The sequence below is a fragment of the Crocuta crocuta genome, unplaced genomic scaffold (assembly GCF_008692635.1).
Source record: "Crocuta crocuta isolate KB4526 unplaced genomic scaffold, BGI_CrCroc_1.0 scaffold323, whole genome shotgun sequence".
NCBI classification, from domain to species: Eukaryota; Metazoa; Chordata; class Mammalia; order Carnivora; family Hyaenidae; genus Crocuta; species Crocuta crocuta.
Window position 1 is genome coordinate 3,681,125 of NW_027536465.1, and position 13,925 is coordinate 3,695,049.

Here is a 13,925-nt window from a genome sequence, read left to right on the forward strand (position 1 = left end):
ATCACAGCCCGAATAACCTATGATATCACCACCAGCCAATCAGAGCTCCTCACCAGCATAGGCCGACCGCTGTCAATCTTTAAAAGGTGATGAGGTCTAAAGCAAGGCCATCCTTTCTGGATAAGGACTCTTCGGCCTAGGGAGGCTCAGAGGCCCACCAGGGTCACCCACACTGGTGGCAGAGCCAGGACTAGAAGCCGGGACTTTTGCCTGTCCTTGGCCCAGTGTTCTTTGCACTGTCCTCGGTGCTGCCAAAACCCCTAAGGGCCTGGGCCCTGGCCCCTGGCCCCACTCCGCACAGCTCTCCCTGTAAGACCTCAGCCGTCAGAAACAGATCTTTTAGTCTCTGGATTTGAAGGGCCAGAGAAAATGGCGGGATTGGGCCCATGGTGGAAGGGACTTGCCCCCAATTCTAGCCCTGGTCTCAGCCCCCGCAGCCCCCAGGAAGGAATTAGAGGGGCCCTGGCCAGGCTGTGCTGGCTGCTAATGTGCAGATTATGAGGAGGGGCCAAAAACAAGGGCTCCTTTGTGGAGGTCCTGGATTAGGCAGTCAAGTGACCGCTTAGCACACTCATGGGCAGGGCCGGCCCCGAATCGTGGGCAGGGCCACTGGCCACAGGACCCCAAGCGTCCCATCGGTCCAGTGGCCAGAAATGTCGTGGGATTCCCTGAGAGGACTGGAGCTCCTCCTGTGAGTAGCGGTTGGCCCAGGCAGGCAGGGCTGGGGCTTTGAGGGTCCGTGGGGGTAGATGACTGTCCCTGCAGCCGTGCGTGTGATGCGTATGCAGGGGCAGCACGTGTGTAGGTGTGGGGGCACCGGTGTGTGTGTGTGCAAAGTCGCTGAGGTGATGTGCACGAGGCACAAAGACCTCAGAGCAGGTAGGGGGAGGGTGGTGCCCACATTGCTTCAGGAAGTTTTTATTGAGCACCTGCTATTGAAAACACAATGGGAGCTTCCATTCTAAGGAGGGAATAGGCAGACATCCAGTTCAAGTATAACAAGATAAATGCTATGTAGAAAAATCGATAAGGTGAGGGGACAGAGTACTGATGGCACTGGGAGGCTATCTCCAGGTAGAGTAGTTTGGGGCATCCTTTCTGAGCAGACGACCTGAAGTGGGAATGAGCCATACAGTTAGATTAGGAAGAGCATCCTCCAGGCACAAGGCTTAGCAAGTGCAAAGGCCCTGGGGTCACTGATCAGTAAACATTATTTGAGCATCTCTACCAGCCAGACTCTGCTCTGGGCAATGGGGACAGGGCAGTGGACAAGACTGATGAGGCCCCCTCACCAACCTTGCTCCAAGGTGGCTGAGGGTGCTTAGGGAGCTAGTGAACTAGACGGGCTCAGCGGACCAAGCCCAATGCATGGACTTGGCTATCGCTGTTGTCATTGCCTTTGCCATACAATTTAAGGGCAGAGACCTATCTGTGTCTTCTCTGCCAAGGCTGTGGGCAGCTCTGGGCACACTTCCCTGGCTTCCCATGTCCCACAGGCAGTAACAGCCAAACGGGCCTTTGAGGCCACCTCATGCCACTCCTAGTGTCCAGACAGGAAAGCTGAGGCCCAGAGCAGGGAGGGGTCCTGGCTAAGATTACTTATGATGCGCAGACAAGTTCTGATCAAGGCCCCCATCAGTGTCCCTCCTGTCTGTCTACTAGGACCCACGCCTACCTACTGCAGCCCCGTGCTCAGCCATGACCGTCACCTACTCAAGCCAAGTGGCTAATGCCCGCTTAGGCTCCTTCTCCCGCCTGCTGCTGTGCTGGCGAGGCAGCATCTACAAGCTGCTCTACGGCGAGTTCCTCATCTTCCTGCTCAGCTACTACATCATCCGTTTCATTTACAGGTGCACGGGGACAGGCTGGGGTGGGGTCTGGGGGGGGCGCAGCTGGGGCTTGGAACAACTAAGGGCTCCTCTTACGGGACCAGAGTCCTATAAGGCTGACCTGAGCTCCTGGCCAAGCCCCAGGGGTTGGGGGTTGGGGGGTGGGGAGGAGATCAAGGAGTCAGACTGGGAGGGCAGCTCAGTGCAGGCCGGGAGTGTCTTTCCTTCAACTCAGGAACAGGCCTGGGCCTTACCTGGTCCCCCTCAGCCAGCCTGTTTTCCTGAGTCCCACACAAGCTCAATCCCAGACCATACTTTTTTTTTACCCCCCCCCACTAAAAATGTTTATTTAAACAATAAAATATAGGGCAGATATAATCATAGAATATATGAAAGCATTTTGAATGGCAAAAGCACTTATGACCAAAATGGATTGAAAGACAAACAGGGGACATTCTTAAATGCCTAATTACAATACCAGTAACAAAGCATATTGATTTTCTTTGGTTGTTACTAGGGCATCAATACATTTTTTTAAAGAAAAATTAGACCCGGGGCGCCTGGGTGGCTCAGTCGGTTAAGCGTCCGACTTTGGCTCAGGTCATGATCCCACGGTTTGTGAGCTTGAGCCCCGCATTGGGCTCTGAGCTGACAGCTTGCAGTCTGGAGCCTGTCTTCGGATTCTGTGTCTCCCTCTCTCTCTGTTCCTCCCCTGCTCATGCTGTCTCTCTCTGTCTCTCAAAAAACGAATGAATGTTTAAAAAAAAATTTTTTTTAAAGAAAGAAAGAAAAATTATTTTTGAGAGTTTTAAGTTTATGGCAAAATTGAATAGAAGGTAGAGAGCTTCCATATTCTCCGTCAAACACACACAGCCTCCCTCGCTGTCAACATCCCATAGCAAAGTGGCACATGTGTGTTAGCAGATGAACCCACATGGATACACCATTATCACCCAAAGTCCATAGTTTACACTAAGGTCCACCCTTGGGGTCGTACATTCTGCGGGTTTGGACAAATGCATAATGACAAGTATCTACCATTACAGTATCATACAGAGTAGTTTCACTGCCCTAAAACCCTCCGGGCCTCACCTATTCACCCCTCCCTGCCTCACCTATTCACCCCTCCCTACCAGACATTTTTTTTAAAACACCAAACACTCTTTGTTTGAACCTGCTTTGGATCCTTTAAAAGGGTCAGTGGTGCTTAAAACTAACTCCTTGGGCAGGACCTTCCTACCTGTGCCTCACAGAAAACCTCCCGAGGGGGCCTCTTCCAGCCATGGAGCAGAGGTCCCCCGGGGGCTTGGGGTTGCCAGAGGAGTGGGACCTGGCTCAGGCCAGAGGAGCGGCCCCAGGTCCAGCCAGTGAAAGGGGCAGGCAAGTGCTGGGGGAACAAAGAGGCAGTCACATTCCTACCCTAGGCCTGGCAGGACGCGGTCCCTGTCTCAGCCATGTCTTCTCAGTGTCTACACATCCCCCCCACCCCCTAGGATGGCCCTCACGGAAGAACAGCAGGTGGTATTTGAGAAACTGACTCTGTATTGTGACAGCTACATCCAGCTCATCCCCATTTCCTTCGTGCTGGGTGAGCTCCCCCTTCTGCATGTCGGGGTCCCAGGGGCTGCTCCCGGCCCCAGACAGGTGGACTAATGTCTGGAACTAGCTGGGGAAGGCCAGGGGAATGTCAGTGCCTCTCGGCAGTTCGGAGAAATGGGGAGACTGCCCCCAGACGGACTGAAGTTAGCCATCAGCAAGGACATCCTGCTTTTAGCACTCAACACCCCAGTTTCTGACGGCAGCCCCGACTGGGTCCCTGGACCCTTGCGCAGGAGGGGAGGGGTCTGGCTGGTTTCTGGGTTAGGCGGGAGGGCCTCGGGGAGAGAGCGCTCAGGGCTCTTGCGCCTTTACGCGGTGCTGGTCTTCCCCTGCTGAGTGCCTCCCAGGAGGGATGAGGCTGGGCCTGCTCCCATCAGAAAGATGGAGGAACCGAGGCGTCGCCCTCGCTTGGCTCTGGCCGCAGCCTGGGCCCTCGCCTCGCCCCCCACCTCCTTCTCCTGCCCAGGCTTCTACGTGACGCTGGTCGTGACCCGCTGGTGGAACCAGTACGAGAACCTGCCGTGGCCCGATCGCCTTATGAACCTGGTGTCGGGCTTGGTGGAGGGCAAGGACGAGCAAGGCCGGCTGCTGCGGCGCACGCTCATCCGCTACGCCAACCTGGGCAACGTGCTCATCCTGCGCAGCGTCAGCGCCGCCGTCTACAAGCGCTTTCCCAGTTCCCAGCACCTGGTGAAAGCAGGTGGGCGGGGCCGGGGCAGGTGGGTGGGGCCAGGAGCGGGGTGGGGTCGAGACCGGGTCGACGTGGGCGGGGCGGAGTCAGGCGCGTGAAGGTGGGCGGAGCGAGGCGCGGGGACCCTCGCGAGGATGCGGGTTTGAGCTATGGCTAAGGACCCTTGTGGGATGCGGGAAGAGTGGGGGACTGAGGGCCCGGAGTGGGGCTTTGGGAATCGGCAAGAAAGTACCCGTCTGCCTTCCTCTGTCCTTCCCCGTCCAGTTCTGCGGGTTCTCAGTCTCTGACCTTCCCTGGCCCTTGCCTGACCTGGTCCTCATCTATAAGACAGACACTACTCACATGCTCGGGCCAGAACAGCACATAGTAGGCACTCGGTCATTATTTGTTGAAAGAGGATGGCAAAGAAGCTCAGAGGTACCAACGAACTTGGCCTGAATTCTGGGCGTCGGCAAGACCCTGCCAGCCATCCCTTCTGCAGATTCCCCCGCCCACTGCCTTCTTAACTCCACCCGCAGGCTTTATGACCCCCGCGGAACGCAAGCACTTAGAAAAGCTGAGCTTGCCGCACAACACGTTCTGGGTGCCCTGGGTGTGGTTTGCCAACCTGTCAATGAAGGCGTGGATCGGAGGTCGAATCCGGGACCCTGTCCTGCTCCAGAGCCTGTTGAACGTGAGCTCACGGCACAGATGGGGCTGTTGCAGATTGGGGACGGCTGTGCCCCAGGCTGCACAAAGTTTCCTGCAAAGAGGAGGCTTGAGGGGCTGCCTAGAACCTGCCTTGACATTGTAGGAGTTTGTCCCACAGGATTCCACGAGCCATGGTGGCTCCTCGCCCCCAATTGCCCTCCCACTTCCTCTCTAGAATGAGCCTCTGAGATCCTGGTTGCTTTTTGATAGATGAGGAGGCTGAGGCACTGAGAGGTTAAGTGAGCTGTCTATGACCACATAGCCAGGGCTGGACCATGAGGAAGAACCGGGGGCTTGAACTTGGGAGAGCACATGGTGGTCAGAACCCCAACCCTCCCTCCTCCTGCTCCCCAGGAGATGAACATCTTGCGTACTCAGTGTGGACTCCTGTTTGCCTATGACTGGATCAGTATCCCGCTGGTGTACACACAGGTGAGGATGAGGCCAGCTGCCCCGCTGGGAACCAGGAGGGGGTGCTGATAAGACTCGGGCAACCAGCCTGTGATAGGGAGGGGTCACTTAGGGGCTAAGAGGCTCACCCTGGGAGTTAGATCTGGACTTTGCAGGTCCTCTCTAGTGCCATGTTTGAAGAGTCGGGCTCCTGCCTGGTTCAGCCCAGCAAAGGGAGTGTGCTTATCCCCACTTAGAGAGCACAGAAATCCAAAGTCACTGGACTGTGCAAGTCAGAGCGAGGCCGTGTCCTCCGAGCCTAGTGAGCTCCCTGACTTCAGATCCTCCCTCTGCCCACTTCTGTTGCCACCTCCTTTCCCTCCCAGGTGGTGACCGTGGCGGTATACAGCTTCTTCCTGGCTTGCCTGATCGGGCGGCAGTTTCTGAACCCGGCCAAGGCCTATCCTGGCCACGAGCTGGACCTCGTTGTACCCGTCTTCACATTCCTGCAGTTTTTCTTCTACGCTGGCTGGCTGAAGGTGAGATTCCCTGCGACCAGACTGGGTGAGGTCAGGGCTAGGAGGCCCCTGGCTGCCCAGGAAAGGAGGGTCTCCAGTGTGGAAAGTGGGCTGCTGGGCCCCACCCACGCACGACCCTCTGGTCTACTCCTTCCCCCTGTCTTACCTGCCAGAGGCCTGGGTCTGATCCCAGTGCTTCCCTGGAGGCCTAGAACACAGCAGGCAGGACAGATACAGGGAAAGCTCGGTTATCAAACCGTCTGATGCCCCTTCAAGAGAACGTTCCCCAAAATCTGTCCAGAACAAGGGAAATGCACGGACTAAGATGGCAGTAGCAGGCCCCACTGGTGAGGCAACTCCTCACTGTCCCCAGTGATTAGGCTCTGGTCCCAAATTTGTCCCCTCTGCTCAGTAAAGCAAAAGCGCTGATGTTAACTACCCCAGCTGGCCCCCACCCTTTCAAGGCAGATTAGCACCACCTCTCCTTACTCAAGAAATCCATCCGGGGTGTGGGGGGGTGTCTCATCCCCACCCCAAGTGGCTTTTCCGAGTCTTCCTCCCACTACATCCGGTGCTATTCCTAACAGAGTTCAGAACAGCACCATTTCCTCTCCATCTCTTTATCCTTCTTCCGTTTCTCACCCGCCCTCCATCTCTTCCTTTCTTATTCTTTGGTAGTGGTGGTGATGGCATGTTGCCTCCTCCCTCTTGTCCACGTATTGCGCGTGCGCGCACACACACACACACACACACACACACACACACACACACACACAGCTATTCCTTCCCTATCTGAACCTCAGTCATCTTCGCTTCCTACAGACCAAACCAGATCACACCATTTTTCTGCTTGAAATTCCCCAACGGCTTACAGGATGTCCCTTGAACCCTTAGCGCAGCTCAACACTACTGCAGGGCTTTGTCAGGGGACTTCACAGGCTAGTGCTAGGACTCTGCCTGCCGGGGCCACCCTCTATGTGAGCACAGCCTCAACATACATCTCTGATGCGTTGAAAATAATGAATACATGAGTGTGTGAAGGCTGGAATGAGTAAATGAGCGAATGCTCAGAATTATGGAACTCCAGGGGTGCCTGGGTGGCTTAGTTGGTTAAGCATCCGACTTTCGCTTAGGTCATGATCTCACGGTTCGTGGGTTCGCGCCCCGTGTCAGGCTCTGTGCTGACTGCCAGCTCAGAGCCTGGAGCCTGTTTCAGTCTGTGACTCACTCTCTCTCTGACCCTCCCCTGCTCACACTGTCTCTCTCTCTGTCTCCTAGAAACAAATAAACATTAAAAAAAAAAAAAAGAATTCTGGAACTCCAGGGAGCATACAGGTTTGGGAGGGACCAGTGGTGACTCTGCTGAGTGACACACTTAAGGACAGCTCTGGGTGTTCAGGGAGCAACTGGCTCAGGAGAGGCGCTCAGGCTCAGTGTTCTGAAAGGAAGGACATACTGGCTTTGGAGACGGTGGTTAGGGAGGCGGGGCATCGTGGGGGGCGTGGAATGAGGAGGCACCGGAAGTTTAAGGGCAGGGAGCAGGCTGCAGGGAGCCTAACTGAGGATTTCCAGCGCTTCATCTCTCCCTAAGGTGGCAGAGCAGCTCATCAACCCATTTGGAGAGGACGATGATGACTTTGAGACCAACTGGATTGTCGACAGGAGCTTGCAGGTACTTGGGGGACAAGGGGAGCCTACCCTGTGGTCCTTCCCTGAATGCGAGCCAGGGAGGGGACCCCAGGGGTCTGCAAGAAGGCCTCACGGCACACTGCCTACCTCCCAGCCAACCATTCACTCACAGGATTCTCACCCCAACTTTCAAGGCTGAAGATAGGCATCAGTCTCTCCATTTCACAAGTAGGGAAACTGAGGCCCAGAGAGAGAGGGAAGTGACCTCTCAAAGTCATCTAGCAAATTCAAGGTCCTACTTTGGGCTGACCTTTCTCCTGGATTTTCCTTCTGTGCCCGGCAACCAGGTGTCCCTGTTGGCTGTGGACGACATGCACCAGGACCTGCCCCCAATGGAGCGGGATATGTACTGGAATGATCCAGAACCACAACCCCCCTATACAGCTGCTTCCGCCCAGTATCATCGACCCTCCTTTTTAGGCTCTACCTTCAACATCAGGTGAGCAGTGCCCGGGACCACTTTGGTGGGTAGAAAAGCCCAAGTGCAAGGGCCTGCCCCCAAACTTAGGATAGCACTAGTTAATACAATATTGGATGCGTGCTAAGTGCTGGGAATTCTGCTAAGCTCTTTATATAAACTCTTTTTCCTCCCAATGACCTGGTTTGGTACCTCTAGTTTTCTGAAGATTAAGTCCAAGTTCAGTGAGGTTAAGTAGGTTGTCCAGCCCAAGGTCACAGGTAGCAAGTGGCCCATGCAGACTGGGTATGTCTGCTTCTACCTCCACACCCTTACCTTGTACTGTTGAGTAATTCCTAAAGCTATAAGAGATTTTAGGTACATCCAGTCTAAGCCCCCCATGTCCAGAGTTGGAAACTGAGGCCCCGAGAAAAGAAGGGACCTCCTCAAGGGCTGTCAGTGATCAGTGATGCAGTTAGGATGTCAGAGCCTGGTTCCCAACTCTGGTCTGGAACTACATTTTCTGATAAACCGGGGTGTTTGGATGGGGAGTGAAAGTGGGGAGGGGGAGGAAGTGAGGGGAAGGACGGCAAGCATGTCCCAGCAAGAGGCTGGGTCCTCACCGGTAACTTCCGGGTAGGCTCTATGCTACAGAGCTCAGGCTTCACGTCACCCACAGCAACCAGACAAACTTTCCTGCTCATGGCTCCCATTTCCTGGATTTGGTTCGAATCCCTTCTAAGCTGCAGCAGGGTCACAGTGGGCTGAAGGGCCACCCCAGGTGGCCCTCTCCCCCCAGCATGAGAGTGGAGAGAACTGTAGAGAGTCCTCTGCATGTCAGGGTCCATACCATCAAGGTTTTCTTCCATAGTATTAAGCACTGTCATCTTTTTTAAGAGGGTTCTTAAAGTTTATTTTTGAGAGAGAGAGAGCACAAGCGATACAGGGGCAGAGAAAGAGGAGGAGAGAGAATCCCAAGCAGGCTCTGCACCATCTCTGCAGAACCCGACGCAGGGCTCGAACTCACAAACCAAAGAGCCAAAGTCGGGCACTTAACCAACTGAGCCACCCAGGAGCCCCAGCACTATTGTCTTTTAAAAACCAAATATCCTCGTAAGCCATAATTAGAATTAGCTAGAGTCTCTAGTGGGTGTGAGGAAGATTGGAAAAAGGGATCACGTGAAGGTTGGAGGCTTGCTCAGGTCAGAAACATTTCTAGAAGTTGCTTTTGAATTCCATGTGGTCTCTACTCTAGCAGCTGCAGGCTGGGTGGACAGAGCCTAATAATACATAGACCTTGTCTGCAAGAAACACACAATTTAGTGAAGGGACTCAAACCCAAGGCCCCAAACTCTGGATACAAGGTACAAAGCACGGGGTGCCTGGCAGAGACAGAACATGCATAGAGCGAGAGACCACGTTTGGTCTGGGACGTGGCCTCTGGCACGGGGAGAATGTGGACACGGGCAAGGGCAGGCCACGCTCTGGGACAGGTGGGCTTTCTCCTGCAGAGCAAAGGCCTCGGGCTTCCTGGAAGCCGGACTTCTTTGTGGATCTGCTGCTCCGCAGTTACAACCACAAACCCCCAGCCTACCCGGAGTCGCTCCTGGGCCTCACGCAACTAACCATACCTGGGGAGCAGTATTCTGCTTGCCTGGAGTGAGGGGTGTGAACGAGAAGACGGAGATGAAGAGAAAGCCCTTAAAGTGCCAGGCTAGGGGCTTTAGTCAGCACAGGCAAGAGGGAGGCACACACAGTGAGGGGAGTCAGGCCCTCAAGGATTAATAAGGCAGTTACAGGGTGGGTCGGGAGAGAGGTGAGCCCAGGCATCGCGAGGAACACCCTGTGTCCTTGCCTTTGGGCCAAAGGGAGGGAAAAGAGTGGGTAAAGGAGAAGTTAGGTCAGGTCAGGCTTTGGTCCTGGTCTGCCACCCAACCGAGTCTCCTTTCCAGCCTGCATAAGGAAGACATGGAGTTTCAAGAAAATCCAGAAGAGGAGGAGGGCCCTCAAACTGGCATCATCGGCCGCTTCCTGGGGCTACAGTCCCACAACCACCATCCCCCAAGGACAAACTCAAAGACCAAACTGCTACGACCCCAGAAAGAAGGCCTTCTCCAAGAGGGCCAGCCCCAGAAACTCGGGAGTGCCAGACAGCACCCTAGCGACCAGGAAGGCAGCAAGTTCTGGAAGATTGAGGAGGACTCTTTCGAGACGGCCGCACTGTACGGGAGGTCAGGCTACCACAGTGCCCCCCAGACACCCCTCAGCCACACCCCCATGGTCTTCCCACCTGGAAAGTCAGCACCCTCAAGCCTTCGCAGAGTCTCCGGCATAGACGATGTTGTCAAAGACCAAAGCCTACAGCCTGGGACTCCGGAGAGAGAGAGCGGTTTTGAATTGCTCTCAGACAGTGTTGGGTCCTCCGTAGAGAACCCACAATTGGGTCACCTGAAGAAGAAAACTGTTGAGTTTAACCTGAGTGACCTGTTGGGAGACCCCGGAACATCATCTCAGAGAATCACGTTTGGACCCGTCGAGCAACATACACACTAAAAAGTCATGGGGATCCCTACTGGGCCTTGGTAAACAGGTCTGTTCTCTACCTTCACTGGGTCTTTTTACCTCCCCTCCACCCCCATGGGTGGAAACCCCACCAGCGTCCCTGGCTGTGAGTCTACCCTTCTTCCGCCATTCTTCCATTGCTCCCCTCAAGGCCAGAGCTTGTTGGACCCCCACCCTGCATTGCCTTGGGGCACACACCAGGCCACCTCAGCCAAGGGCCCTAGTCAGTGTTGAGGGCTTTTGCTCATTCCACCCAAGAGCCTGAGACCACCAGGAGGAGTTCCCCGGGTCCCAGGTGCAGGAAGAGGTTGCACTGACCGGAGCAATGCCTGGGGGCTACCAGGCCAGGCTTAGGTGGGCAGATCCCTGGGTCCAGCTCACTGCTGGAAGAGCAGGCGCAAAACCATGAGGTGGACCTAGGGAGTCTAGGCTATAACCCAAGCTCTCCACTCACTACCCAGCCTTCGCTGCGAGATTGCACAGGAACACTGCCCCATAACCCTTCCTTCAGTGATCCTGCAACACTTCTGGAAAGTATTACACCCCTGGGAACTGGTAGATGGTCAAGGTGAGGGCGTCCAGATCCCCTGGGGGATCTTACTGTTTTAGGGAACCCCTCAGGATCTCTGAACTTAATGTGCCTCCTTGGGGTCCATCCAAAGCTGTCAAATACCAGCAGATGTTTCCCCACATTCAGGGTTTCACCCAGTTAGACCCACCCTTCCCCACCCCCAATCACGAGGTGGAACTGTAACTTCCTATTTCGATTCTCAGTTACTTCTGGGTCAGAACACACACTGTGATTAAAAAGCTGAAAGGGTTTGTTTCTGGCTAGACAGAAACACGCATCACCCGGGCTTGTTCAGGAAAGAACATGAATGCAGTCGTTAGCAAGGGGCGATGGTTCTGCAGTCTCCTGATGCCACTCGTGATTTTTTTGTAGTTTAGATGTCCCAACCTTTGCCCTAAATGCAACCAGTTTAACACTGAGGTGAATAGCATCTTTCCAAACTCACGTTGTAAACTTTCTCAAATTCTCTCTAGGGATGAAGCACGTTCTTAGCCTGTTTCCCTAGAGGGTCACTTCACCGGCCTGGTCCTACCTGCATGTACACCCGCGGGACACTGACCCAGTCATAGCCATACAGCTGTCCACACTGAAGAATATGTTCACACGACAGCCTGAATGAAATGGTTAGTTCGATGGATAACGAAATCTGTAGTTTCAGGACTACTTAAGCCTTTAAATGCCTTTTGTGCATAAAAATTGAGAACGCTACAATGAATCACTGGAAACATGGAATTGAAAACATCAGAATTTGGGATCAGGAGTCCTTAAGTCCTGTCTGAATTCCATACACCCAAGCCTTGACATCATTCCCAAACTAAGGAGTTTAATAAATAAAAATCCTCCTAGACATTTCAGTTTGATTACTGTGGCTGAACGGGAGCACGCACAGATTTTGCAGAGAGGACCCAGATCCGTTTCTAGCCCATGTCACCCTCTCAAAAGACAACGGCTGGGTACCAAATTACTTTATTTGAAGGAATGGTACAAATGAAGTTAAGTAGATGTTTTGGTACAACTTATAGAAAAGGGAAAGGTAACCCCAACAGGCATGCACTGCCTCGGTGACCAGAGAAGTCACCCACGGGAGGACAGCCTAAGGCTTAGCTCTCGTTATCACTGTTTCCCAAGGTGTGCTTGTCAAAGAGGTACTCTGCCATGCCAGATTCAGGGGCCCCCATCTTGCGCAGGTTGGTTACGTGGTCACCCAATTCTTTGATGGATTTCACCTGCTCATTCAGGTAATGTGTCTCGATGAAGTCGCACAACTAGAAAGCAGAAATGGGGAACAATGTTACTGGTAAGCTTTCCCAGCCCCCCGAGAGGCAAAGGATCCCCTCCACTGGCGCCCCGATTGCCAGTACTCACATGGGGGTCGTTTTTGTCAGTGGCCAGCTTGTGCAGTTCCAGTAGTGACTGATTCACACTCTTTTCCAAGTGTAACGCACACTCCATTGCGTTCAGCCCGTTCTCCCAATCATCACGGTCTGGTTTCTGAACGAGAGGAGGTCAGGTCAGTGCACCTCTGCCGCCTCTACGTATCCCCAGGTCAGAGAGCGCCTCTAACATGTAACCACTTGCGTTTCCAAGGGGACATCCAAGTGTCTCCTGCAACAGTTTAAAACTTAGCATCCCCACCCCTTACTCTTTGCCTCCTTTAGCTTAGAAGGTAGGCCTAAAACCACAAAATCCCAAAGTAGCCTCATCTTATCGGGGCAATGGCTAGCTTCTGAGTGATTTCGGACACCCGAGGACCGCTAGCTAGCTCAGGAAGCACGGCACCTCTAGATCTTTCGTTCACCTTGATATCCTGGAGGAAGATCCGGCCACCTCGTTGGTTCTGCAGTTTCATCAGCTTTTCGGCATGTTCCCTCTCCTCATGAGATTGGTGAAGGAAGTATTTGGCAAAGTTCTTCAAAGCCACATCATCACGGTCAAAATAGTAAGACTGAAAGGGGAATGTGGATGTTACGTTAAGGAGTCCCAAGAAAGGCAGGAGGCTAGCCTCCATAGCCCCGTCTGTCTTTCTCAAAGCCCAGCAAGAAGAGGGATTGGGGGGGGGGGCAAGTTGTGTTCCTGGACTGACGACAACAGTAATTACTCTGAACGTGGTCCTTGAAATTGAAAACTTACTACAAGCAACTTTAGACTATCATGAGAATTGCCCCCAGCATGGAATTCCTTAAGATTCTGTATTAGTGCAAAGTTCTTCCGCCAGGGACCCATTAGATTGGAGAGGGTGTGGGAGTATTTACCCTGTACAAATAGTGCCTTCTCTCCCTACTCCCTGATTAACCCCTGTTAAAACAGGAGTTTGGTGGCTTAGAGCAGCCTGACAAATTTCTAAAATTAACCCGTTAGTCAAGGTGAGTGCTGTGGGCAACGCTAATGTATACAAATATACTGCCTGCAGAAAGCAAAAAACAAAACCGGGTTAGTTTTAGACACCTGCTGTATTCAGGTGTTCCTGAAACGGAATGGCGGTCATGGAAATCCAGGCCTGTTTTCAAACCCATGTGGAGCAGGTCTATTCTCGGATAATTTGCACACTCCTAAAGCCAATTCTAAGTAAAACTCCCACCACACCGCCTGAGAACCACGATTCTGGAAACCAGATTCCACGGATTAGTGCATGGAAAAATTCTTTGCCCAGTAACTGCTGGCGTACTTTATCCAAAACCCAAGAGTTAAATTAGAGGGCCACAACTCTCAGGCACCGAAAAGATACAATTAAGTATCCAGGCAAAAGGACAGATGACGAGGACAACTGTGCCCTCGGAAGGGGAGATTTCCGCGCTTCAATTCAAGTGGGGCGCCGAGATAAGCGCGACAGAGGCGTGGTGACGGCTGCTCGAGAGTGGTCAGCTTACTGGAGATAAGCCACTTAGCACCAGACCCCCCCGCCCCCCTCCGCGCGGCCGNGAGGCAGGGATGCAAAGGCAAAAACCACCTTCCTAGCTGCAGGGCTGAACCGGTCGCAACCGTGGCCAAC

At 53.6% G+C, this 13,925-nt stretch overlaps 2 protein-coding genes across 2 annotated transcripts; one reads left to right on the forward strand and one right to left on the reverse strand.

Moving 5' to 3' along the window:
• The first annotated feature begins 615 nt into the window (after positions 1–615).
• Positions 616–11,785, forward strand: BEST1 (bestrophin 1). The gene is made up of 11 exons (XM_077748719.1): positions 616–691; positions 1,663–1,850; positions 3,323–3,417; positions 3,895–4,128; positions 4,638–4,792; positions 5,164–5,241; positions 5,586–5,738; positions 7,309–7,389; positions 7,694–7,845; positions 9,756–10,393; positions 11,410–11,785. The coding sequence occupies exons 2-10, from the start codon at positions 1,699–1,701 to the stop codon at positions 10,354–10,356; spliced, it is 1,701 nt and encodes a 566-aa protein (XP_077604845.1). The 5' UTR covers positions 616–691; positions 1,663–1,698; the 3' UTR covers positions 10,357–10,393; positions 11,410–11,785.
• Positions 11,786–11,886: 101 nt separating this feature from the next.
• On the reverse strand, positions 11,887–12,959 carry FTH1 (ferritin heavy chain 1). Its single transcript, XM_077748720.1, has 3 exons — positions 12,735–12,959; positions 12,302–12,427; positions 11,887–12,201 (listed from the first exon to the last, which is right to left on the reverse strand). Exons 1-3 carry the CDS (start codon positions 12,942–12,944, stop codon positions 12,037–12,039), a joined length of 501 nt encoding a protein of 166 aa, XP_077604846.1. The 5' UTR covers positions 12,945–12,959; the 3' UTR covers positions 11,887–12,036.
• Positions 12,960–13,925: the final 966 nt, after the last annotated feature.